The following is a 25,843-nucleotide window of genomic DNA, read 5'->3' as shown; positions in this document are numbered from 1 at the left end:
TCACAATACTTTGTGTTGCACATGACTTTTCTCTTCTCTTTTTATGTTATTGTATTTACGACGTCCACTCTTGGTGCTAGTAATCTGGAGGAGGACGGGTTTATGAAATCACTTTTGTACATTGGAGGCAGGCTTTGGTGTATGGAGTGAGTCAACAAGAAGAAAAAAGGATATTAGTGGTGGGATGGAGATGGAAAATTCTTGGTTGCGGGTGGGAGTCATGGTCACGAAAAATGAATGATGCCCCAAAATTATGTTATTTTTATGATTTTATCTTATGTGTTACGAATCATGTCATAGTCTCAGGAATGGAGGTTTGGGAAAAATATATCGCGATGATTGATATTACACGGGACAAAGAATAATTCTTTGGTTTGTTACTCCGTACATTTATCTCACTTAGATATTTTTCCAATACAAAGTTATGAGTTCCCTCAATTTCAACACAATTAAAAACGTTGTTCCCATTCAGAATCATACTTTGGTGTTAGCACCTGAAAGTTACAATGTACCTCGACGTCACAACAAGCATTATCATGCAGGACAAGTACCTACGTATAAAAACCCCACTGAGATGCAATACAACAAACGGAGTACAAAGCACGCACAAACCTCCCAAGTTGTCAAATCTTCAAATGCTCCTATCTAATATATTGATGTGCATATGCACATACCAACTCTAATCACACCGGTCCCCAAAATTAAAGATGGGACAACAGACGCACAGAGAACAAGGAACAAGGTTCAAGCCAAAAGTGGGATTTTCTTTTTCACGATGCGATTTTCATCCTCTGCACAGTCAATGTACATATTGATGAAATGCCTCAACTGCGGAAATCACCCACGGGCCTGTCAAATACCGTTACCGGTATTTGCAGATACGAGAAAATTCTTGGCCTAAACTTAAATGGTAAGCAATGCCTCTTCGGCATTTGGTTGGGTGCCGTCAAGTGCCAAGCAGGAGGCAGAGAATAGAGTGTAGTGGAATGCGAAGGAGTGCATCTATCTAATCAAAGGAAGCGTTGGGTTGCATATAGTCGAAGGTCGAGACCGAGCCCGGCAGCGAGGTGCAGAGACCCAGCGTGGGAAGTTCGGAAGGATGGGATATTTCCGGATGGGATGGGGCACTCTGTGAGGAGAGGGTGGATATTCTAGTAGCGGGTCCGCTACTCTTGGCACTATTATGATATGCCATTACTATGATATATGTCGTGACGCCTGCGTGTAATTGGAAGATGCACTTGCGGATTTTGATTGACGGTTATTTTTTTCTTCTTTCTTTTGGCCGTAGGAATCCCCCGTCGGTTATCTAGAGTCTCCATAACTTAAGCTGTTGTGTACAGTACATGGAACAGGTACGATAACTCTATCGATCATGATCCATAATTCTTACTTTCGGATCTGTTTTCTTTTTTTGGGTCGTGAGAACGCTGGATCGGCGGTTGATCTGATACTTGTTGGAAAATCTTTGCTGGCATCTCTAGGTTAGTGCAGGAGGAATTCAGGAGGAATGCAGATCGCGGAGTTGTGCTCTGATCTTCATCTACGAGCCTCGGTCTAAAGTTCTACCATCTAGAACCTTTTCATCTCCGGGATTTAAAATGAGGTGCTGCTCAGAGGAGATAATTAATCCGTCTTGGAACATCTAATTTACAAAAAGTTTTGAACTTTAAATGTTTTGACGGTGTGAAGGGAACTGCAGAGAGGAGGAAAGGAGAAAGGAACCGAGGTGTGCGAGGAAGAGAGGGTTGACATATAAGATGTGATGTCAGAGGTGATGCTTTGATGTTTGGGAAGTGGGAAGATGAGGTTCTGATTTCTATGCCTTGGTCATATAATCAAGATGGAAAATGGGATATGTAGGGGACGGTATCTGAATCTTAAGGTGCTTGGCATGATGTGAAGTCGCATCATCATGAAACCCGTGCCAAGGGACTTCTGGATTGAGATATTTGATGTGAGCAACTTTGGAGGTTTTGATGACCTTTGCTCAAGCAGGCTGGCTTGGACTACGTTTTATGGGATCGTGAATAACAAAGAAATGTTAATCCTCCAGTCAAGTGACAGAATTGGGGTCAATAAAATATCCATGGATGACGGACAAGTAAGAAAACATCAATGTCGGTCATTTGGTGTAAGAGTCGACGGTGACCTTGACCGTCGAAGAAGCTCATTAATTAATTATATCAACACAAACTCGATCATCAGGTCTGAAAGCAGTATCTTCCGAGTAAGTGCTTTTGTGAGAGTAAGGCGAAATGAAAATTCCTGGAACAGGTCAAATACGAAGCAAAGAAAAATATGAAAAATTCTAGTGAACCAACTCCATATTCTAGGAATATTCTACTCCAGTACTCATTAATATACAGAGATGCTCTTTCATGTGTAAACCTAATCCAGCTTGAAACACTGCTTCTTCTGGTTTGATGACAACATAATAAAGATTTTTTAGTTAAATCTCTTCAAGCAAGGGCATTACTTTGGTGCTCACAGCTTCAAGGTCTGCCTTTCTCAGGAACAACCAGAAGAAGCAAGAAGTGGAAATAATAAATAGTAAATCAAAACACATCTTCCAAACCTCACTTTGAGCAGACTTCGAAGCATGGAACATGAGCCAACGGAGTGTACTTTTGAAAAGCGAATTTGAGGTCTTTTAGTGCACTACGAATCCACCTCATTGCTTTCAATTGGTGCTTAATTCGCTATCCGCTTTTCTAAATTTTTATTATTATTTTAATCCGGGTTCTAATGTAGAGATTGGAATAGAAAGCTGATAGGGAGTAGAGTTGTAAAAAAGAGAAGGGCTGAGAGAACGAGAGAGGGATAGAGAAAAAAGATTTTTAAGGCAATGTGAAATAGTCTTACAAAAGACTAATTCATTATTTATGAAAGTGCTACTTAGTAATAGCAAAATTTAATGAAAATGATAAAAGCAATACAACGGAACTGGCATTGACCAACCACACGGCCGACCGGATCAAGGAGAGTTTATATCTGTTAACGTGGTTTATCAGGACCCTGTACACTTTTACCTCAATTATTACCTTTCAACTTCAACACGCGATTTATCAATATTTAATTATGCAAACTACTTCAAAAGAAGCTCGAATCAATTTAGCTATTGAGGCTATTCGTACATCTCAAAATTTGAGTATTCGGAAAGCTGCAAAACTCTATAATATACCTCATACTACCTTTACCTTTAGAATGAATGGAATTCTGCCTCTTATTGAACTTCGATTAACAAATCATAAAATGACAGAATTGGAAGAGAAATCGCTTTTTCAATATATATTGGATATGGATAAAAGAGGGTTTAGTCCTCGAATAAGTGATATAGAAGATATAGCGAATTATATACTCGAAACGCGAGGTGCGAAGAAGGTTGGAAAGCTCTAGACTTATCGTTTTGTAAAACAATATATAGAATTAAAGATATGTTTTAATTATGTTTATAACTTTCAAAAAGCTCTTTATAAAGATTCAGAGCTTATTGAAAGATGATTTCGATTGATATCGAATATATAGGCTAAATATAGTATTCTGGATTGCGATTTCTATAACTTCGATAAGACAGGCTTTATAATAGGACAAATATCACTATATATAATAGTTACTAAAGTTGATCGATATGGAAAAAGCAAAGCTATATAATTAGACAATCGAGAATGGATTATAACAATTATTTGTATTGATGAAGAAAATTATAATATACCTTCGTTTTTGATAGTAAAAGATGAATACTATCTTTCAAATTAATATACCAAAGATGATTTACTATATGATTGGCTTATTAAACCTATTATCAACAGATGAACAAATAATGAGATAGATCTTGAATAAATTAAATACTTCAATAAATATACTGAAAGTAGGAAAGTGGATAGATATCGAATGCTGATGTTTGATAGGCATGAAAGTTATAAATCGTCAGCATTTCAAGAATACTGTAAGGAATACAATATTATATTATTTAATTTATCATTTTATTCTTTATATTTAATTCAATCATTCGATATCAATTATTTTGGTCCTTTAAAGTATTCATATAATCAACAAATCGAGAACTTTATCAAGATATATATTATTTATATTATCAAAACCGAGTCCTTTCAAATCTTCAAAACTATATATATCGAAGCAATATCTATATCAAATAGTGAAGCTGGGTTCCGCGGAGCTGGGCTAATCCCATTTAATCCGGAAATTGTATTTTCAAAGCTAGATATTCAAATAAGAACTTCATCAAATAGATCAATATCAGTCGATCCTGATATATAGCAATCTCAAATATTTTATAATCTAATCAGAGCTCTTTCCCAATCTACTTTAATGAAAAGTCATATTGCTCGGCATCAAAGGAGTTTACCTACTCCAATATTTAAAACGATTGTAATTTTAGCTAAGAATACAGAGTTTTTAGCTTATGCGAATATGCTTTTAGCTATTGAGGTTTATAATCTCTGTAAAGCAAATGAAGCATTCAGTAAATATTGAAGAGTTAGAAAAGCTTTAATACGAAAGGGAGGAGCACTTTCAGTAGAAGATGGGTATGATATATTAGAACAAAAGAATGTAGAAGATCAAATATAATATAACGAATTTACAAATAGTGATTCTTCAATAAAGAGGTAAACTACTATACAACAATGCAGCAAATGTGGTAGTACTTCATATAATGCACGAACTTGTCAATTAGATCCAGCATTAGTTGATTTTTAAATCGTATGTAATTTAATTCTAATTTATAGTATTGTTGTAATTTTATTTCAATGGAATATGGGCAATTGAGGTAAAAGTGTACAGGGTCCTGATAAACCACGTTATACATTTCACTATTAGCTAATAAATTTTGTTTACATGCCTGTTGTTAGGCTCAATATGGTAAGTACGATTATGGGTCCATATAATTAGGAATCTTAGCTCCAATAATAGGACAACCCTCCTCACACCTACAATATAAAACCATTCTCTGTGAAACAATATTCTGTGGCAAATCAACTTCCAGAAGTCAATCACCAACCAAGAGGACAGACTGAAGGTCAGAGCTGAATTTTCGTTGGATTTTAGTTTCTACAACGATTGATTTATTGACAAGGCCTGCTTATCGTCCACAAGAAGATATTCAAGCAAGGTGCTTTCAATACTTTCAACATCTTCAACCAAGGTGTTTGACACCTTATGACAGTTTGAACCATGACCGCATCCTGTACATACGTGCCGTCAATGCATACGTAACCGGTATGGAACAAAGCATATTGGAAGCAACGCGATGGGTTACATCTACAAAGATTGCACAAGCTGTTGATACGTACGTGTCCAAGGTCATTTGTTGATCAGAAACCCGGAGAAGGCATAGAATTGTTTCTCACGCAGTCCGTCTCTAACCATCAGCTGTAATAAATCCACTCTCCAATATGGACAGCAATTAATCTTCGTTTGGTCATGGACAATACGATTCGTGATGATGCTCAGCAGGAGCAAGACCGAAAGAACGTTTGAAAAGTTACAAAATGGGCTTCGGCTATGCTGCTGCGGACTAGTTCGATCTTTGTATACAAAGAGTTGAACACTAGTGTACATCGAGGAGGATCATCAGCTGACGAGAAGGTTGAAGCCAAACTGTCTATGGATGAGTGGAAGACCGTTGGGAGGATTGCGACGCGGTGTGGTACAATGGATATTTGGCGAATGTGCAGTAGCACTTAGGTCGGAGCTAGTTGGTGCTAAACCGGAAGTTAGCGACCTCTACATAAGGACACTTAAATAGGATTTCCAAAGATCCTGGCTATTTGCCGGCCACTGAGCTGTTTGATCATGGTAGGGTCAGGGACCGCGACACATGTGTTCAAATATATGGATTGGCTGCGGAACATCTAGAACTGTGATTGAGCTATCAATTGTTTTGTGCTAGAAGGCTATGCTGTATTTTTTAATTCGACTTGGTGTATCGCAGCGCAGATTTGGGTTTCAAAGAATGTGAGGTTACGAGTGGTTTTGAGTCCGGAGGCTTCGATAATGTAGTCAATTTTACAGGAAGGATATATCTTGACTCAAACTCTAGTCAAAAAGAAGTCACTTGCGTCCATTTCTCGCTCATTTATGGCAATTTCATCTTTCGAAACTTGGGTGAAGTAGATGAAAATTAGTGCGTCAACCGGTCCAGACTTCAGAATACGCATGAAAGCTATCAAATGCTTTAAACTTTTTAAATACCCTGAATGATTCACAGAGGCCTTAAATTTAGATCGATTGAGAAACTCAAAAGTCTTCCATTATCCGACTAGCTTCCGGACTATTGGAAATCCTGGACACATACCCTAACTCTAAACACTCAGTTTCGACAGCTTCAATCCAGAGACAGTACCACTTTAGCTTCATAATCATTGTCATTGTCATCAAAGATTGAATATGGACGAGGAAGCTTGAAGGACCAGCTAGACACATAAGAATTACAAAACAAAAAAGATTTGGGCGACTTGGCTAAAAGCTCTGGTTTTAGAATTTATTTTCTTTTTTTCCAGTACATGAAATCAACTGAAAGAACAAAACTGAAATCCATTGTTTCTCCGTTCTTTAAAAAACCGTTTAGTCCAAGTAATCAAAAACCTTATCTAATTAGACAAATTGCATCAAGGCTTGAAGGGTTGTTGCTTTTAAAATGTATTAAATGGTCATTTTACTGCTTTCTTTGCACCGTATTGTATATACACATATCCATAGGAAAAAATATTCAGCTTTCTGCGAGATTTCTCGCTACACAGACAGAGTAGTATCAGAGACTTTCATCAAGAATGATTTAAGTCATAATGGAAATCCAAGAAGAGATTTCAGTTTTGTACTTAAATCTACTGCATCATATACCACGTTCTTCATTCTGTATCTTTCCATAGTCACTGAGGTAACTATCGAAATGCCACCTTTCTCACCACCAACTCCGAAAATAACGATGGGCTCATATTTCATTTTCCAATTGTCAGAAACACTAGTTTGAAATCGTGAGATGCTAAGATACATCATAGGATTACCATTATACAGAACAGTTTTAGATCCCGCTTGATCATTCTAACCACCCAACCGTCTCGTCCCCCGTATATTCCCATTAAATCTCTTCCAGCATCTTCCTAGCGCTATTTCCCAATCGAATAGCACCACGATTCAGGCACTGAAAAATAATAATCATTACATCTCCAAATTCCAGACTTCAAGCTCCATGATGACCAAAACGTAGTCCTACACATATCTAAGGTGAAGAAAACGTCTCTAACTAAAATTTGTCAAGGCAATGCCTGACTACCAGCCATCACGATACGAAATCAGAACCACATGAATATTCGGCTAAATATGCATGCAATGCACTATTCTAAAAACACAGGCATGAATAATCTTACTAAGAAACCTATCTATCCCCAAATACTCTGGAATTCGTAAACTAATTCGCTATCTAGACAATTTGAATAACAATTTCCCAAAACTTCTGCGTGGTGGTATATATACATACATCAAAAGTGTGCAGGCACAAATGTTCTCTACTTTTTTCATTCATAGCAACAGCTCACCACACGAGCCAAGGCACTAACCCAAATACCTAGATCACATCTTAAAGAAGACTGCAACCCGTTAATCAATCATCTCGATAAAGTTACAGACAATATCCTCTATCCTGTGCATCAAACGACGCGGATACTAACAGACCTCCTACCTCTCTCTTTACCGAGAACTGGTTTGTGTATCCTTTACAGCACGATGATTTATCAATCGCTTTTCCCTACGACGCTCTAAGAGATATAAATCTCGTCGTCACGGAACTTTTCGAATTCCCTGCTCCTATCTAACTTTTCTATATTACCGCCATCATCCAAAAACATCCACATACAGGTGGTGTAGGCAATAAAACAAAATAAAATACCACAAAACTATAAACCCAACTATATATTTCCTGTGAGCAAAGTCATAAAACATGAGATATAATACAATACACAATACATATCTATATATAAACTATCGATATAAGAAATAAGATTACTATAGCCTTAATCGAACTACGATACAAAACCGAGACTATCGATAATAGATCAAGTTTCTTATCAATAAATACAAGAGGATTTCGGAATATAGACGTAAAGATGAAGATGAAGAAAAAAAAAGCTAGCTCGCTAAGATGAAGTGTTTGTTTTAGTTTGGAGCTTTGTCTAGGTGTGATGCCTGAAATAGAACATAAGGCCACTATCCACGGACCGCACCTAACAACATGACAATCAAGGTCTCAGCCAATTAATTGTAAGTGCGTGTGTAAAATCATATAAAGATGGTAGGATATAGATATACAGAAATACAGAACGGTGCTCATTAGAAAGTAAAACGCTCAAGTCATCATTGGTATCTTGTCATCAATATACATATCCACCACCTCATCCATACATAACTACCATTGTTAGAGAACCTATCCCGCGCTTTCCTTACATAAACCTAGAGCCTCGTGCCCAAGTTGATGTGGACGGCTTTCACGTGAGAATAAGCTATTTTAGTAGAAAAAAGTTAGTTAAACAAAAAACAAAGAAAATTGATGTATATTTATCGGTGGAACTCACCTCTCAAGCCCTCCTCACCTAACTCCCGTCCAATTCCCGACTATTTCTGAGTTAGCAGGAAATCTCTGCGATCATGGCAAGAAGATTCACTTACCTGTTTGACTCCTCCGAACGGAATCCTAAAGTCGGAATCCTGACTACTGTTAATCCACACCATGCCCGCCTCGATTCTCCTAGCAAGCTTATGCGCTCTGTCCAAATTGGTAGTGAAGATTGCACTGCCAAGACCATATGTTGTGTCATTTGCCATTCCCACAGCATCCTCCTCCGTCTTGAAGCTAGCAATAACGCAGAATGGTCCGAAAACTTCCTCACGGTAAATCTTCATGCTAGGTTTGACATTTGTGAAGACAGTGGGGGTAATGAAAAATCCCTTGCCTGAAGGATGGGCGTTTGTGAAAGCTTCACCTCCCGCGATGAGGGTGGCGCCTTCATCCTTACCTGTTTGAACGTAACCTAGGACACGTTCGTATTGAGCTTTAGTAACTTGTGGACCTTGGAATGTGTTTTCAGCGAATGGATCACCAACAACTGAAACTTCTTTGATCTGTTTCTTGAAGGCGTCGATGAACTTATCGTAAATGGAATCCTGTACGAGGATTCTGGACGTGGCGGTGCAGATCTGTCCTTGGTTCGACATAATGCCTAGGAAGGATTAGCAAATAGGAGATTTGAAGGATTGTGCTACAGGAGAAAAAGAACATGACACAGCATGCGGTTTTCGGAATAAAGACGTACCAAAATGCGCCCATTTGACAGCTTGATCGAGATCTGCATCCTCGAAAACCATCAAAGGTGATTTTCCTCCCGTCTCTAAAGTAATGTTCTTCATGGTGCCTGCAGCCATCTTCATGATCTCTTTTCCTGTGCTAGTGCTACCAGTAAAAGCCACTTTATCAATGTCTTCATGTGTTGCAATTGCAGCTCCCGCTTCTCTACCATACCCGTTTAGGACATTGACAACACCTGGTGGGAAGCCAGCTTCCTTGATCAAATTTGCGAAATAAAGGATGCTCAATGGAGTTTGCTCTGCTGCCTTTATTACCACAGCATTCCCACATGCTAAAGCGGGACCTAACTTCCATGCAGCCATACCTAATGGGTAATTCCATGGAATAATTTGGCCACAGACTCCCACTGGTTCCTTGATTGTGTATGCAAATTTGGCAATACCAGTATCTATCACTTGTCCATGAATCTTATCGGCATATCCTCCATAATATTTGAAAACAGCTTCCACCTCTGCAATATCAGCAACAGCATCGTTATAAATCTTTCCATTGTCCCAAGTTTCAATCGTTGCAAGTATATCTGTATGTTCAGAAATGATTGTGGATAGTTTAATCATGAGAGAACCGCGATCGGTGGGAGACATATCGCGCCATTCAGGGTTGCGCATAGCTGCTCGAGCTGCTTTAACTGCGGTATCGACATCTTCTGCGGAAGCGGCATATACTGATGCAATCTCTGATTCATCTCTAAGGATTGAGTTAGCAGTGTGGTAATATGCCAAGTTGGTACAACATACGAAGGATTGATAGATGTGATCTTCTGGCCGGTACTACTTTTCACCCATTCATTGTTGATGAATAGGCCGGTTGGCTGAGTGTATTTCTTGCCATTGGGGGCAGTAAGCTCAACAGTCAGGTCAGACATCTTGGCAAATTGACTGCTGAAAGATCTGTGACAACTTCGTAACGAAAGGGATGAGGGTTTCAAAGAAAATTCAGTCTTCGCTCGAGGAGCCCTGCTAGATAAATACGAGGGGAATCTTCGAAATGCTGTGCTACGCAGATATGATTGCAGAGGTAGAATAACCTTGAACATCTAAAGGAGGTGATCAATGGAAAGAAGATATACAAAGCTTTTCTTTTGTAATTACCATGAGTGGTGCAAGTGCGGGGCTTGCTTCCAGCTATTGTTTGTTTTAAAGGTTATAGCTTTGTGCTTCGTGGGATAAAAAGATAAGGCCAATGATAGCTAAATTCTAGTGGAGTTTTCGGGTAGCCCTTCCTATAGCGTACAAGCTTCATGAAGCTGTAGCTCCCCGCACATAACCGACATTGCCGTCATTTCGATGATGGGCAATTGTTATCTAATCTAGAATTATTGAACAGTATTAAAGCCTCCATCCTATCAGATATCAAAAATAATGATTAATTATCGTGAGTAAGAGACTGGTCAATGGACTTTTCCGTCGCTTCAGGGAAAGGCCTATTTAGTGAGTGAGACCTTTACGCCTCGCTTTCTCCTTTCTGTATACAAGTGTGCCTCTCGTCGACTTCACAAAAAGGCAAAGCTTATGATGTAGGAGATCTGGAACAAAGGAGTTGGGGTTTTCGAGAGACTGACACTGGTTAAAGGGTCAAATACGCGAGGCAAAAATGATAAAATTATGTATAAATTATGGCAGTATGTAATGATCTTAACTACCTATCTATCATGACCCCAAATTATATATGGAATGTAGTGATTTTAGGGTGTCCCAAACTCCCCGTCAATAAAAGTGCTGTAAACTTGGGATTATACACATTATCGTTGTACAGTCTGATGGTTTTTTGTATATCCTCATCCTCGGAAAAGCAACATCGTCTTTAGATACAACCCTATCCAACTTTTCTTACATTCGTGAGACCTCAATTTGCCTCTCTCTTCACTCCCACGTAATATTAACTGTAGGTGTTGATATATTCGAATCCTCCCATCAGATATTTTCTTGCTCGTCTCTAGGAACCCTTTCCCCCTTACTGCCCAAACAAATAAAATAACACTTCCAAGTTTAACACCGCTCCGACAATTCCCAATTGAAAATGGTATCACAGATAGATGATGTTTTGACCAATTCCCACAAGTTGTCCACACTCCAGTCAGAAAAAGAAATGTCTCGCATTCACAAAAGAAACAAATGAAGGTAATGAACAGAAACAGCCGCCAGGGGGGGTATATATAACATAAAACGGGTGTAAAAGCGAAATTAGGTTCGGTCGCCCGAGGATATGCAATTCTTTTTGTGAAAATCTTGCGATAGATATGTATAGTGGGGTGTCGTGTAAAATAGCGTAGTATACATGTCGAGGATAACGATCAAGTATGTAGTCTTAATAGAAGGGGTACATTTGTATAATTGACAAGAAGGTATTAGATCTGGGAAGGAAATTCGTAGCGTTGAAATGAGGGTATAAAATATGATGTGCCGTTTTTTCCATCAAGCATATTATAATAAAATTTAAGTTTAAGAAGAAAATGTCATCTTCGTCCGCCGTTTTCTTGTTTAGGCCATGCTCGATCGTATGGTCCTCGCGAGTATGGGTCGAATGAAGGAGGCCCTGCCGATATCGACGGAGTCGATATTCCTGTCGCTGAACCTGTCGAAGAATTATCAATTCTTAGAGGTGGCAGGCTAGGAAGTCCTTGGCTATGAGCTGATGGGAATCCAGTCTGAACGGGAGGTAGAGTTGAAGCCGGAGAATGCGAGTATGGGACACTCGTAAAATCGCCTTGTGCATCAGTCCTTCGACGTCTTGCTGGTCTTTCACCGCTTTCAGAACCTTGGAAGCTCATTGGCGGGCCGCTTGGTGGAAGGGGACCTGGATAAGACATTGGCCTCATGGAACGAGGACTTGGCGGTCCATGAAGAGCCATATCTCTAGTTCCTGGATTTCGGAGCAGCATATCCCTAAAACGATCTCGTTCTCCTCGGTAGAAATCCCTCTCTCCTTCAGCTTCCCTCACTCTTCGTTCCAATTCCCTAGTCTGTGACTGCAGTTTTTCGATGTTGGATGAGGCCTCTTTCTCTTTTTCCTTTCTGCGTTGTCGGAATCGCGCCGATGCTCCTGCGTTGCGCGCACGCTTCTCGTCAGCTAAACGCGACGCTTGGTGTGTGTCCACGGGTACATGATAAGCCACGCCGTGAGCCGTGGTTATTGTCAGGACACCATAGGGCTCTGAGGCAGAAGCCTGCCTCGAGCTTATGTTGGAGTGGAGTGAGGAACCAATCTGAGAAGCATTGTACGGACCTTCTGATGCCGCAGGCGGTGCTTGTAATTGTAATCCACTTCCTTGCTGCACTGAAGAACTAAAACTCGAACCTGGGAAATAAGACCCACTTGTCTGAGGATTCTGCCCACTTTGATAAGGATAATTGGATGCCGGAGAAGTCTGGCTCGGCGTTTGTGAAGACACTGAGATGCTAGGACTAGCGCTGTGTTGGGCACGCCCAGGAGCTTGCATTTGAGAAGTATCTGTACGTCGATCGACCGGCGTTGTACCTGTATGGGGAAATCCATAGTGCTGCGCCTGAATTTGCCCCGGCGGTGTTGGCATAGGTGGGTTCTCTGAGCCCGGAGTTCGCATTGGTTCTGCCCTTTTCGAGGGTAAAAAGGGAGACTCTTGTGCATTGATAGTTCCATGAATAGGTGCTCTGCCTATACTAGCAGGCCGAGGTGATCTGGATGTTAGCATTCTGCGGGCTGGACCCCTTGGGAAATTTGGATTAAAACTTTCTAAGGAAGGCGAAGTGCTAACGGGAGGTCGACTGGAATAAGGATGAGTAGTTGTCACCAATGGGCTTGCACCAAAATGTGAAGTCGGCCCTGTGATAGAGAGTGGCGAGCCTGTAGTGCCGCCACTCAGTCGGCGACCAGAATTTGATACGCTTTCAGGCTCTGTCGGATTCAGAATTGAATGCACACCGAGATCGCGCGATGGTCCAGAGGACTTCCAATCCTCACTAGTTGATGCGGACTGAGGAGTTCGCAATGAAGGGGATGGTAATGTATGATGAGGTTGTGGTAATCCTCGGTTGCCTTGCTCTAGTTGTCTGTCTGCTGGTCGCCCTCCATGTCGAGGATCATCTCGCACCTGCACTGGTGGGAGAGTAATCTTTTGACTTTCTGGTGGTGAGCGAGATGCAGGACGAGACGCAGAAAGCCTCTGCGACATCGAGTCCTGATCCCCTAACCCTTCTTGGTCTCGAGGACCGGGACATTGACGTTTTCCCTCTCCCTCCCAACTCTGCTGGTAGCTGTGAAGCTTAGAAACAAAATCCGAAAGTCGTCGTTCAAGTAAATCAGAAGACTGGGTTCCGGCAAAACGATTTAGCACTGGAGATGTTTGCGCGTTATCGGCAAAAGCAACGAAAGAAGAACTTTCGCGCAATGGGCGACTTAGAGGACCTTGAACAGCCAGATCGAATATCTATGGCGCCGGCTTGCCAATGAGGCTTTCCAGCGAGCGATGATGGGTCAGCGCTTTCTCCTGCTAATTCTCAGCTTCGTCACTCGAAGTATCCAAATCCAATTTCAATCGTCAAATAGAAAACCATTACTTGTGTGTATGGGTGGTTATTTATGAAGTATTTGTGTGATTCCTGTGAGGTGAAGTGGTTCGACAGGGATTCTTTAAAGAGCATAAGATTTGACCGTGTATATGTGAATCTGGAAGGCGGGCCTTGCCTCGAACCAAAAGAGGAATGAATGACTTGTAATACTGTGAGGCAAACTCACTGAGCATTAGAGATAAACAGAGTGGGTGCCATAACCAGTAGTGTGGAACGAAACGAAGGCATAACGAAATAAACATACAGATATGTGGAGATTCTAAAGGTTGGCGCACCACTCACGGGTCTTACAGCAAAAAAGCTGTTTAAGTGGTTGATGAGCACCGAGGGAATATGAGAACTTAGCTCTGTCGAATTTCTATAGGCTGATGCGGCGGCCTGGTCGTGGAGGAATACCAGAAAATGCAGAGATTGATGATGAATGACTATAGATGGAAGAATGTGGTGGATGACGCTTTTAGCTCTACACAACTTTCTGCATTGAGGAGGAAAACCCCAAGCTTTGTGGTTCTTCGAACCATCCCAGTCCCACGCTCATTGCTCACAGACACTGACTCTACCCTTCACCGCACCAGCACCCACAAGAGTTCATGGAATTGTTTCCAGGGTCGTAGTGAAGCGGGTCTTTATTTTTTTTCTCGAGGCATTAGCTGGGATTGCTTGCTGGATGCAGGCATTGTGGTATTATCCAGGTACCAGGGCTTAAATGTATCCTTTTAAGATGATATCTTAACAAGCCTAGAGGTTCACAATGTCCCAGGAAACTTTTTTCTGGAGCCATACCGTGCTTGGTTCCAGCATTCGGAAGGCGGGAGACCACGCGCAGAAGATCCTTGTGTATCACGCTATATTCATATAGATGGACTACATTAATATTCTCCTTTGAGCAAAGAGTGCTTTTTAGACATTTTTTTCTAGTTGTTGTACCTTGCCTAGGTAGGCAGATGTTCTTCACATCATTTGTGACAGGTACCCATATGGATACATGGGCGCATAGAACGATAATGCATCTAGCAAAGTAATGCAACACACATCTTACAGATGCATAATCTCCCCGCTGTTCAAGGACATACATAATAAGCAATTCGTAAGAACGAATTGTTGTTTGCTATAGTAAGACCGTCCTATTGTATCCAAAACAGATGGATTTTTGGGGTCAAGATAGTCGAAGCTTGAAGGATCATATTTCTCCGTAGAATAGGTAAGAGCTTATTCCCCCGTAATCAGGTTGCTGAAGAAATCGGGATAATAGTGACTCAGAGGTGGGAGGTGATGCTATGCTGCATTAGCACGGTAATGAAAGGACGCTGAAGCCACGGCCTGCGAAATGGGAATCCACTGTAGACACTGTAGTTTTATCGAGTTTCCTTGCTAGTTGAACTAGCTAAAAGTCTAGTATAGCCTAAAGCTGATAGAACGAAGTCGTTGCCGAGCTCGCACGTTCTTCCCATGTTACGCCCTGTAGAAATAAGGAGCTTTGATTGACGGATACCATATCGCTTTGCATTAGTACATCCGCACTCTGCAGGACAAAATCAGTGTGGTTGGTAACTTTTCAACGTGGTGACCAAGTGACCACAACCTAGGTCTAGGTGGAAGCGACACACATGCATGAGAAATCCTGCAAGTGAAAGTCTAAAGAAAAAGTAAGTAGACGGAAACAGCCATTTCTCGCTCCCAATACTCCTATTTGATCTAATTCTCCTCTTTTTGATCATTTACAGAGAAAAAACGCTTTGATATTCCTACATACGATGGATATTTATTGGAGCATTGATTTTTGAATATTCTTTTCTCTTATTTCATCGCTACAGTCCACCGAGTAGAAGGACCCGAGAATTCTGACAGCAGGGAAACTGCATGAATGGGTACATCGGTACGGCTAATAATATTAGACAATCATTAGAATTAGAGCTCAAGAAACCATTTCGCTTGGGCCTCAATATTTCTCACGAACCACTCGCATATCAGATGGACTTTTTCGTGATATTCATAGGCTGGCTCACAAGTTCGGGAAAGAAATTAGGGAAATATGGAAATTATCCAAGTGAGACTTATTTCAATTAAAGATTGTTTAACTCCTAATTTCCTGCCCTGTGTTCTAGGTAAGGATGATCTCTCTGGCCCTCTGTTCGAGTCTTAAATAAATAAAATAAGCTATTGGGCATCTCGAGCGGTTCAATTGAGTACTTGAACACTTTGAGTACTTTAATTTTCTGCGGTTCAATTGTACCCAGGTCTCATGAATCCTTCGGAAAGTTCTATGATCGCCCATCAGTTGTGACCAACCTCGTACGCCAGGTACAGTATGCACATAATGATGTCAAATCGGAAATATTACAACATTTCGATTTCAAACTGTTATATCCCTCTTTACTTTTTTCTAGAACAGAAAATTTATGAACTAGAACCTTGAAATTAGAATTGGAATGGCGGACCTCGGTGATCTTTGATCTTGTTGCAATCTTAACCCATGTCGACACATTCGATCCGGTGGTCGTACGCTGGCTTAGCCACACTATTTCCACACTAAGTTTGGACCATAGCACCGGTGAGCGGCAGCAAGATGAGCTGCATAAGTTCCAGTCTTCTACGCACTGATGTATGTATGTTTGGGGATCCTGGAAGGCGCCATCGCATAGAAGTGTAGCCCATCACATTCGACAACCACTCCCAATATTCCATATCGAGAAATTCTACGCAAATCATTCGTTGATATCAATCGCCTTCTCCGAATATATTGCGTAAGGCGGGCAAGAAAGTAAATCACGGAACAGGGACAGCACACATTTGAGCACACATATGACTTATTTCTTCGTACCAAAAAGGTTGGTCCCTTTCATCCGGCTCTACAGTGAAAGGAAAGTCATGCGCCACGCGCCGTGCCGCTGACGATACCACCTCAAAAAGATGGTCCGCATAACAATTACACAGCGCGCATAGCTGCCCAAAAAGCATCTGTACCTGATCCACAGAGATCACATCTAATGTCATATGATGCCTGTAGATCCAAACTCAAACTCGATGGCACAATTGTGTAAATTTGCAAGCGGTCCTGACGGCCTGATTATGCTTGTATTAAAGACTTATTATCGGGAGAAGGAATTATCCCCAAAACGTTTCGGACAGATGAGATGAACTGGAATTCGTCTATAATAATCTACCCTCTTCAACAACTAGACCGACCGTTTTGTCTCATAATTTCGGTGATTATGGATACGCCATCGTCGACCCGTCGGTGTCTTCCACGATTGGTTGTGTCTCTCCATCTTCTATGGGCGGGCCCCTACGCTCGTTACCAAGCTTTCACGAGAGTTCGAAGTTCAAATAATACGGAAGCTTTGTTTATCGATTTCTTACGTTGTGCTGAATTCTTCTAGATTTTGCGAAGATTGGTACTGTTAGGAACTTCAACCTAAGCAAAATTTTGCAAAGATCGAGACTCGAGAGGAAATTGATAGAACTAAACTGGCGAGGATCAAGCATCCACCGTTAATTTAGGTTCGAACTATTGGTACCTCATCTTAGCGTGACTAGTTATACCACAGACTTTATCTTAGATCCCCGTAGCGTTGAATCGCCGCAAACGAGATTGAACATATTTTTATTCTCGATAAATTTTGATAGCCTTCGAAGAAGAAGTTCACAATCCCATTACCTTCAGTGAACCAAATAAACGAGGATTGATGAAGGGGCAGAATTTATTTTTATACGAGTTCTTTAAACTCTCGGTAGCACCTCCGAATCCTACGGGCAGGCAGGTGAGGCATGCGTCTTTGAAGGTATTGTTAAATGGTTCTATTACAATTGTCTCCAATTTTTGATTGATGTTGGCAGCCCCAGTGAGTTGAATTATGAATATCGCTGTCTATAATTTCATTAATGGCTTTCCAGAAGCCCACACTTCACAAAATTGACTAGAATTTCGTAATTTATCAAGCACTAAAGGTTATCGGGTCCCCATTTTCAGAAATGATACTGCTCAACAGCCAAAAATTACATGTTGTTTACCATTAATTTTGGAAAAGTAGGTTAGGAAGACCGAGAAACGTCATGTCATTAATCAATTCGGCCCTTGGCCCCGATACATGATAAGTAAGAGAGAGAGTATTGGACAGCAGTCCATGCGAGTAATGCGAGTTCATTCACATCACAATTATGCAGACCATATGATACGACTGTGATAGAGCCAAAAAACGATAGAGCCAAAAAACTCACAACCCATCAGAAGTTCAGAAGGAGCGGGGATTTTATGGAAGAGCAAGTCTCCTTCCATCTTGAATACACTAGGCGGAGCCGCCAATACTATAAATTGGAAGAATCAATAAATTGTTCTAATGGATGAAAAGACAACCCATCTACAATGCTGCGTTACATGGATGCGAAATACGAGGCGAGTTGGGATGATTGGCCCTTCAATGCTTGGGGGTCCCCTTGAAGGTGCACGTTGTAAATCCCCGCACGTGCAGATGCCGCATATGTACTCCATAACGGACACGCAGCGGGAGACAGTCGCAGCAAAAGACAGTCATGTGCTTTTCGACTCCAATGTCATTCATTCATTGACTTGATGTCCTCGGACCATGTCAACCGCGAACACTGAATTTTTAAACGTCCCAGCCACCACGTCCGATTCGGTGATACGAAATAGGAAAAATGAAGAGGTTGGGATTAGGAGAGTATGTGATAATATGATAATAATTTGAGCTTTCGGAGCTGTCAGGCCGCTTTATCAAACCAAACCACGGTTACTTGTTCGATATATCCCATGAAGATTACTGTCATAATATGCTATCCAGGAGGATCTAATGCCTGACAATAATTAATGATTTCACGTGGAAACAAACATGGGAACATCCTTCAACTCAAAATGCCGTTGAGTTCCATGCTCACCTAACTCAATATATGAACGTTGATATTCAAAAAATGATTTTTGCAGTTCATACTATGCCAATTTATGACTGATGTAATGTGAGCCACGGGACTCCCGTTTTGGAAGTGACACAACATGAGCGACTTTGATTCCAGAATGGAGGGATAACGCAACACAAAAGGAAAAAGCATTTGTCTGCTTATATTAAGCTTATCCGTGCGCATGTTATCTCCATCTCGTTTGGAAACTATTTAGTCACGTGATCATGCACTAGCATGTACCGTCGGAAAGGGATTCGTCAATTGCCTCAGCAACAATTTGCTGCTCCACATCATCCAAAGCTTGCGAAAATACGCATGGCGAACAGCGGTCTGCCTGTTTGTCTTTCCTGCCATTTGGTCCTAACGGGTCCCATCCGAATCTGCAAGTCGTATGTAAGTCTTATGGGGTCCGGGATTGACTCTCTCTTGCGCAATGTGACGAGATAGCGCCAAGTCGATGATTTTTATGCGTGCGTACACTTGCAGCTTCACCCCCATACCGAATCATATCCACGGTTGCCACGCAGATGTCTGATTTAGGCTTAAGGTATGGATCTGCGACTGTCGGTGAAAGGCGAAGAGACAAAAAAGGGGTTCTAGTCCCAGCGGTGAAGATTCTTCGCTGGCGCCAATGGCAACATTATCATAAATGGCCAGCATTATCGCCTCTGTTTCATGCGCAGCGTGGGAATCGTTTTCAACCTATGCGCACCCTAATGTCGGCCAAGCATAGAAAATGATGTACAGATGTCAGATGTAAAGCAGAAGGGTGGCGATGCAAGTTTTTCCACGTCTTGAATTTCTCAGTAAGTGATTACACGCATTTGTTTGCTGGCAAGTTCGAGTACGCATTACTGCGTCGTTTACCTGCATTTGCGCTACCGGGGCGTAAGAAGAGAGCCTCGGAAAGCTCAAGGGATCTCTTATCTTATGGCTCATCACGAAGTCTCCAAGACTAATCGCCGTCTACAGAAAGCATCAGGATGCACTTGAAGATTTTACTAACCCTAAATCGCGTGTTGACTCTTATGTCCGGGCACTTGAAAACCTATACAATACAAATGAATTCAAGGCTTCAACTCTAATTCCACGCTCGAGACAAACCACAGACACTTATTTCGGCTTAATGAGACGCCCAAAATGGAAAAATCGAATCTCGGTTGCCTTTATCGGGACAGACCCATGAAAAGGTGGTTAGGCTTCGGCCTTCATTCAACTTTAACAGCAGCAATAAAGTACCATCTACACCATACCACCCATCAAACCTACAAAGCGGGGTGGCTGGCAGAGACGGGGAAACTCGGTTTTATGCACGATATAATAATGGAGAAAGTGGGCTATCAAGAAATCGGAGGACAACAATGGCGACACGTCAGAGAATGTGCACCGAGCTCCTTCCAATGCGACGTGTCCCTTCAGAATAGACAAGTCATTTGTGATATAACTCCGGAGTACATAGATATATGGCAACAGGGGGGCAGAGCACAACCAGTTGAAATCCTTGGGACGAGGACTTAGATGCGTGATAGGAATGCAAAATCGAAGAAGCAAAGGTAGCATCAGATAGATAGTAATAAGGGGAACAGTATACTATCTACCATCGTATCTTAATAGCAAAAGAATATTCCTACGACTCAAATGGTATCAGAATGTATCTCAAACATGGAAATCTGCCAAAAAACATTGCTTTTTTGCAATGACGGGAAAAGGCACGGCGTACCGAGTTTTGTTAGACACGATACGGAATGCCAAAGCAAGGTATATGAAAGTGATAATATATCAAAATGCAGAAATACTTATTTCTACCTTTATTTTCTAGATTCTTGGGCTGTTTAGAATCCGTTCCGGGAAGCAATAATCCAAGACCAAATTCTCGCTGAAAAGATTTTCCGATGTGGTGGTGACATCAGTCCAGATGAACTTCCCCACCAGAAGTTCCCCGCACCATATACAATGTGAGGGAGAGCTAGCAAATTTCAACACTAAACACGAACTCCGACCTTCAAGCACCATTAGAACTTGAGCTTCACTTGCCTCAATACCTTAACCATGTCTTCTATACAAACATGGACAGTCACCGAGCCATACATCAACCCGCAGTGTGGTCTCGGCGAAGCACCGTTTTATGAGTCCTCCACCAACACACTCCGCTTTGTGGATATCAAAAAGAAGCGCTTCCACACTATAGATCTCAATGTTGGCCCGTCATCTCTTACCACCATACAGCTAGATATTCCCATCGGCGTTACTGCCGATATCGAGGGTGTAGATTGCACTGATAAGATATTGGTTGGTGGCAAAAGCGGGATTTACGTGATGAGGAGAAGTGACGGGGAGTTGAAGCTGCTGAAGAGATTTTATGATAGTGAAGAAAATGATGAGAGGTTGAGAAGTAATGATGGGGCGGTGGATCCAAAAGGGAGGTTCTGGATTGGGACCATGAATGACTTTTGGGTGGGGGAGCCACAAAGTGAGGGTGGGTGATATTTTGATTTCTGATTGGATATAGAGGAGGAGCTCGAGTCATTGATACCTAACGAAGACCAATAATCGGGCATAACTTCTTGGGCTCCAACTCCCTCGGTTGATGACCATGTGGTATGCCCCGCATTTGACGTTCAGGCTGCTTCATTTCTTGCGTTTTCTTAAGACTAAGTATGATTGGTATAGGTACAATGTTCCGCTTCGATAATGATCTCACACGCCACACAATCCGCGAGGGTCTCACAATTCCTAATGGAATAGGTTGGTCTGCTGATCAAAAGACTCTTTACTTCACTCACACAACGGAATCAACAATCTGGGCGTATGACTATGACGCTGCGACTGGGGATGTCAGCAACCAGCGAGCCTTTTGGAAACTTGATACTGATGGTGAGCCCGATGGATTCGTATTTGATTCGGAAGGGAATATATGGCAATGTATATACGGAGAAGGGCGCGTGTTAAGAATCAACACGGAGGGCCAAGTCACCGGCGAGATTAGGTTTCCGACGAAGTGTATTACATGTCCAGTATTTGTAGGCACAGAGTTGTGGGTTACGAGTGCGATTGCTGGAGGCGATGAATATGCTGGAGCGTTGTTTAAGGTTGATGTAGGAATTGGCGGGATAACAGACTTCAAGTTTAAGTTAGCGAAAGGAAGCGCTGAACTGTGATGATTTGTATTAAGGAAAGTCTTGGTATTACATACATGGTTATGGCAACTATATAAATGGAAGAGGGGCAGGCACAACTTTTACTTGGCGGTTCTAAGTAGATTTGCCACTTGCTACAGATATTTATCTTAGAAGTAGAATATGCAATCAATGTCCAAATCCTACAAGGTATCTAGAGTGTGTGAATGGAGAAACAGTATCTTGCTTCCAGACTGCATCCTTGTAACATGTCTGGCATTGCAGACTTGCAGGATGTTGATGAATTCTTTTGTACTCCCTTAATTTTCTTTCTCTTGTTCTTCTCTCTCAAGATATTATAGTTCTATGCAAATATGGCGGATCAGCATTAAGTATTATTCTTTCTCAATTCACTATCAAAACAAAACTCTAAGGTAGGACTAGTGTCCTTTAATACCATAGGTGACCAGCCTCGTCAAAGTTCTTTACCAAAAACTCTTTCTTTCCTCGCTATACCTTCATGCATTCATATTCTTACATTAGCTATTGTTTTGTGTCTCAAACTTTTCGAGTTCATTAACCGGAACTCTTAATCCGATCTAAGTTTAATTCTCTTAAAGATGTGCATTTATGAGTTTTTCAGTGCTATATAATTAATTGACTTCGAATCAACCATCTAATCCTTTATGACTTCAGTACCCACCAGTCATTGGCCAACATAATAGACACTCTTAAAAACACCTTGATGTGTTTCAAGTCCAACTCCTTTTTGTGTTTTGTTTATGAAATACTGAATTGTGAAAGATTGTAAAGTATCAAAGGGCTATCCAACATGGAAAGGGGAACGTGAGAACATGGTCAGCTGGTACATCAACATCCTCGCCAAAACCTACTTTGAAATCTTCTGGGCTGCTGGTCCCTTACCTTAGGTTGTTTTACAACTACCCTCGAAATCGAGCACTTCTGCTACAAGCACAGTATTGATTCAGGCACCAAGGTTTTCATCTACGAATTTAGGAATATTAACTCCGTCAATGGTAGTCTAATTCAACCAGGTAAACACTTTGTCTGACACAGTAGATACTTCTAGGATGTCATGCCTGGCAGTGATTGTTGTTACAAGACATACTGGAAAGTGATATTACTTCAGTTATAGAATTTTTCTGCCTTCTTTCATGGAATTTATATGTTTGTTGATTTGTTTCGAGATAGCTAATAAGTATTTCAAACGGAGACAATGGTAAGATGCAACACAGGTTGATCAGATATGAGAGTTAGTTTGAAGAATGTGATTGAATTAGAGGTCCATAAGGAGGGAGGGAGATTCGACTTTGAGAAGGTCACTGTATTTGCAATATTGAGGTTAGACTTTGAAGACTTTGTGTTGACCTCCTGGGATCTTGGCAGCATATGCATATAAGGAGCAAACAAAACTCAACTTTTAATTCATTCTTTCCTTTTTGGTATACTGTTTGTTTGCTTTCAATATTTTGATTTCAAAGCACTTTAATTCCGAAGGCCGAATACCCAACCTATTCCTTCATTTTTTGAATATATACTCGCAGCTTAACTGCTCAGCTAGAAAATCAGTCAATTCAATCTGATGCTCTTTCTAGTCTCAAGAAACCCAACACTTTGGTATTAATGGTAGACTAGCTAGAGTTTGCTCTCCTCTGGGATGTCTAACTCAATGATGCTTTGACATTCGAGAGAAATAATGATAACCTTTAGATTGCTGACGATTTTGGTATCTGGTCGCACGCATAGAATCATGATCATGAATATCAAAGATTCTATTCCATAAAGTGTTTTTTAAGCATCTTACATGACTGAAGTGACAACTATAGATGAAGCAAGATATCAATATACAACCACCCACATTGGTACACTCTCCCAAGTTCATAATCATGTTCAAGAACATCGTATCAATTGCTCCCAAACCAGAAAGAATCATGGCTAATAGTTCACAAAACTATCTAAAGAAATAATGAGAAATAAACCAGTTATTCTGCCACAGACATAGCTCAACATATCTCGAGCAGCCAATAATAATTTTGTTAGGCGGTGAATTCTAAACTCTTAACAGGTGAATATCATTCAATATCTTTCTCACTTTTGTCCCAGCGCGTTCTACATCCCTTCTCTCCTCAACAATAATTTCTTCAATTTCCTTTCTTTCAGTTCGAACTTCTTTTCATGCTCGATATTCGAGATATATCCTCTTCTGCCATCAAGAAAAGCCGCAGTATCTTTGATCCAAGTGTAATCTCACAGCTCTAACCTCCTCTTCTATCCACCGCGTATTTGCGCAAACAGTTCAAATTTTGAATTTCTTTCTTACGATTTGCCTCTCAAAACACTTCAATTACTATCGAACCGTACATTTAAGTACCTCAATTGTCATTTTACATTTACCCTAATCGTTTGCAAGTAAATAGACACGCGTCATGTCGCATTCTACGTAAGAATTCCCTTCCACGAATTACTATCAATTTTTAAAACACATAGCACTAACACGCGCGCAGTCACAGTAAGACTACTGGCGACAGTTTCATCATGTCTCCACGCATCGCGCCGTCGGAGTCGAGGTAAGATTCCCCCTTAATCGCTTCTCAATCAAGTTTCACAGGACAGAGGAACTAATAGCTATACAGTGAAACCACCGCCGAGAGCTCATCCATATATGCTGATAATCAAGCCGCGATTGAAAGATGGGCTTTCAGCAGAGCAAGAACTGAAAAAGAACATGCGGCATTCAGAGAAAAAATCTTATTTCAATCCGCCGATTTCCATCAATTTCTCTCCGACTCGGCGAAGTCGTCCCCTCAAATCGCGGTACCCTCTCCAACCTGGGAGAATATCCCTTTTCCTGTACCAGTTCAAACTCCAACAACCATGGAAGACCCAGAGAATCAACAATCGGAGATGAATAAAAGCCCCAACGAGATCCAAGAAATTCCCCGTCGTCGACCCACGCCAATTGACTTTGCCACTCAACTCCAGCAGCGTCCTAGAGGCCTTGCAGTACAAAATCTCCCTTTCGATCGCGATTATTTCGACGGTGAAAATTCAGGTTTCGAAATGCGACCTATTCTACACAGCGAAAATGATGCTCAACCTACCAATCGAGAGACAATGATTAAAGTTGGTGCTGTGTTCGAGGTATCCAACGGCTCACGAGACCTTTGCTCTTCTTCCCTTACCAGAGCTTCTGATATGGCTACTGTGAGTCACATAGCCAGTTTCTGTCGAGGGCCTCTAAACTGATGTGATACTATTGATAGAACTCTTCTTTCGTCCACTATAATACCGATCTGGGAGAGTTTGATAGTTTGACTAAGGATGAAGCTACTCGTGATATCTTACCCCAAGACAAAAGTGAAAAGAGGAACTGCATATCCGTGCCTTTGGAGTGGATTGGTCGCCAAGTGGGTAGATTCTTCTAGCTTCTCTGGCATATAAGTCTTTTCCACAACGCCGGTTTGGCTCTATTCAAGACCTGTCTTGATCTTTTCTGTCTCATGGTATCTGGTAGTTTTGTTCTTCACGTTGGCGCTGTAAAATAGTTTCATTTTATTCAAGGGTTGGTTTTAAGCAGGGTCGATATGGATTTATACTGTACAAATGGGTGTATATGTAGATGGCGAGGACGGAAAATTATGATGGTGTGTTTCTTGTTTCAATTCAAAAAGTTTATGGTTCGTCGCGAAGGATGGGGATTGTTGATTAATAATGTTTTCAATAGTCTGGATTGTTACAAGGCGTCTTCTTAAGGACTGATTTCATGGTCTGTTCAACTATGGCTTTGCGAAAAATGTTTGTTTCTTCTCCAGCGAGCGCAATGTGTTTTAGTTATTGAATAATAAGAAAACTTCTGTAATCAT

General features: G+C 41.2%; 11 protein-coding genes across 11 annotated transcripts; 5 read left to right on the top strand and 6 right to left on the bottom strand.

Annotated features, from left to right (window-relative positions):
• Positions 1–1,006: 1,006 nt before the first annotated feature.
• Positions 1,007–1,195, bottom strand: SS1G_00786 (predicted protein; the record flags this gene model as incomplete). Its single annotated transcript, XM_001598647.1, has 1 exon — positions 1,007–1,195. One exon carries the CDS (start codon positions 1,193–1,195, stop codon positions 1,007–1,009), a length of 189 nt encoding a protein of 62 aa, XP_001598697.1.
• A 720-nt stretch (positions 1,196–1,915) lies between these two features.
• On the top strand, positions 1,916–3,399 carry SS1G_00785 (hypothetical protein; the record flags this gene model as incomplete). Its single annotated transcript, XM_001598646.1, has 3 exons — positions 1,916–2,230; positions 2,453–2,537; positions 2,909–3,399. 3 exons carry the CDS (start codon positions 1,916–1,918, stop codon positions 3,397–3,399), a joined length of 891 nt encoding a protein of 296 aa, XP_001598696.1.
• A 1,926-nt stretch (positions 3,400–5,325) lies between these two features.
• Positions 5,326–6,393, bottom strand: SS1G_00784 (predicted protein; the record flags this gene model as incomplete). The annotated part of the gene is made up of 3 exons (XM_001598645.1): positions 5,326–5,383; positions 5,624–5,716; positions 6,320–6,393. 3 exons carry the CDS (start codon positions 6,391–6,393, stop codon positions 5,326–5,328), a joined length of 225 nt encoding a protein of 74 aa, XP_001598695.1.
• Positions 6,394–6,804: 411 nt separating this feature from the next.
• On the bottom strand, positions 6,805–7,017 carry SS1G_00783 (predicted protein; the record flags this gene model as incomplete). Its single annotated transcript, XM_001598644.1, has 1 exon — positions 6,805–7,017. One exon carries the CDS (start codon positions 7,015–7,017, stop codon positions 6,805–6,807), a length of 213 nt encoding a protein of 70 aa, XP_001598694.1.
• A 1,452-nt stretch (positions 7,018–8,469) lies between these two features.
• Positions 8,470–10,247, bottom strand: SS1G_00782 (hypothetical protein; the record flags this gene model as incomplete). The annotated part of the gene is made up of 5 exons (XM_001598643.1): positions 8,470–8,519; positions 8,592–8,631; positions 8,686–9,236; positions 9,330–10,069; positions 10,120–10,247. The coding sequence occupies 5 exons, from the start codon at positions 10,245–10,247 to the stop codon at positions 8,470–8,472; spliced, it is 1,509 nt and encodes a 502-aa protein (XP_001598693.1).
• A 1,590-nt stretch (positions 10,248–11,837) lies between these two features.
• Positions 11,838–14,157, bottom strand: SS1G_00781 (hypothetical protein; the record flags this gene model as incomplete). Its single annotated transcript, XM_001598642.1, has 3 exons — positions 11,838–12,424; positions 12,608–13,614; positions 14,096–14,157. The coding sequence occupies 3 exons, from the start codon at positions 14,155–14,157 to the stop codon at positions 11,838–11,840; spliced, it is 1,656 nt and encodes a 551-aa protein (XP_001598692.1).
• A 2,984-nt stretch (positions 14,158–17,141) lies between these two features.
• Positions 17,142–17,753, top strand: SS1G_00780 (predicted protein; the record flags this gene model as incomplete). The annotated part of the gene is made up of 2 exons (XM_001598641.1): positions 17,142–17,292; positions 17,557–17,753. The coding sequence occupies 2 exons, from the start codon at positions 17,142–17,144 to the stop codon at positions 17,751–17,753; spliced, it is 348 nt and encodes a 115-aa protein (XP_001598691.1).
• Positions 17,754–18,760: 1,007 nt separating this feature from the next.
• On the bottom strand, positions 18,761–19,503 carry SS1G_00779 (predicted protein; the record flags this gene model as incomplete). The annotated part of the gene is made up of 3 exons (XM_001598640.1): positions 18,761–18,822; positions 19,084–19,223; positions 19,358–19,503. 3 exons carry the CDS (start codon positions 19,501–19,503, stop codon positions 18,761–18,763), a joined length of 348 nt encoding a protein of 115 aa, XP_001598690.1.
• A 480-nt stretch (positions 19,504–19,983) lies between these two features.
• Positions 19,984–20,361, top strand: SS1G_00778 (hypothetical protein; the record flags this gene model as incomplete). The annotated part of the gene is made up of 1 exon (XM_001598639.1): positions 19,984–20,361. One exon carries the CDS (start codon positions 19,984–19,986, stop codon positions 20,359–20,361), a length of 378 nt encoding a protein of 125 aa, XP_001598689.1.
• A 531-nt stretch (positions 20,362–20,892) lies between these two features.
• On the top strand, positions 20,893–22,001 carry SS1G_00777 (hypothetical protein; the record flags this gene model as incomplete). Its single annotated transcript, XM_001598638.1, has 2 exons — positions 20,893–21,319; positions 21,514–22,001. 2 exons carry the CDS (start codon positions 20,893–20,895, stop codon positions 21,999–22,001), a joined length of 915 nt encoding a protein of 304 aa, XP_001598688.1.
• Positions 22,002–24,406: 2,405 nt separating this feature from the next.
• SS1G_00776 (predicted protein) lies at positions 24,407–25,405 on the top strand (the record flags this gene model as incomplete). The annotated part of the gene is made up of 4 exons (XM_001598637.1): positions 24,407–24,420; positions 24,491–24,547; positions 24,614–25,184; positions 25,244–25,405. The coding sequence occupies 4 exons, from the start codon at positions 24,407–24,409 to the stop codon at positions 25,403–25,405; spliced, it is 804 nt and encodes a 267-aa protein (XP_001598687.1).
• Between the last annotated feature and the right edge of the window lie 438 nt (positions 25,406–25,843).

This window comes from Sclerotinia sclerotiorum, genomic scaffold (assembly GCF_000146945.2).
Source record: "Sclerotinia sclerotiorum 1980 UF-70 scaffold_1 genomic scaffold, whole genome shotgun sequence".
NCBI classification, from domain to species: Eukaryota; Fungi; Ascomycota; class Leotiomycetes; order Helotiales; family Sclerotiniaceae; genus Sclerotinia; species Sclerotinia sclerotiorum.
This window is presented reverse-complemented; position numbering and strand designations above follow the sequence as displayed.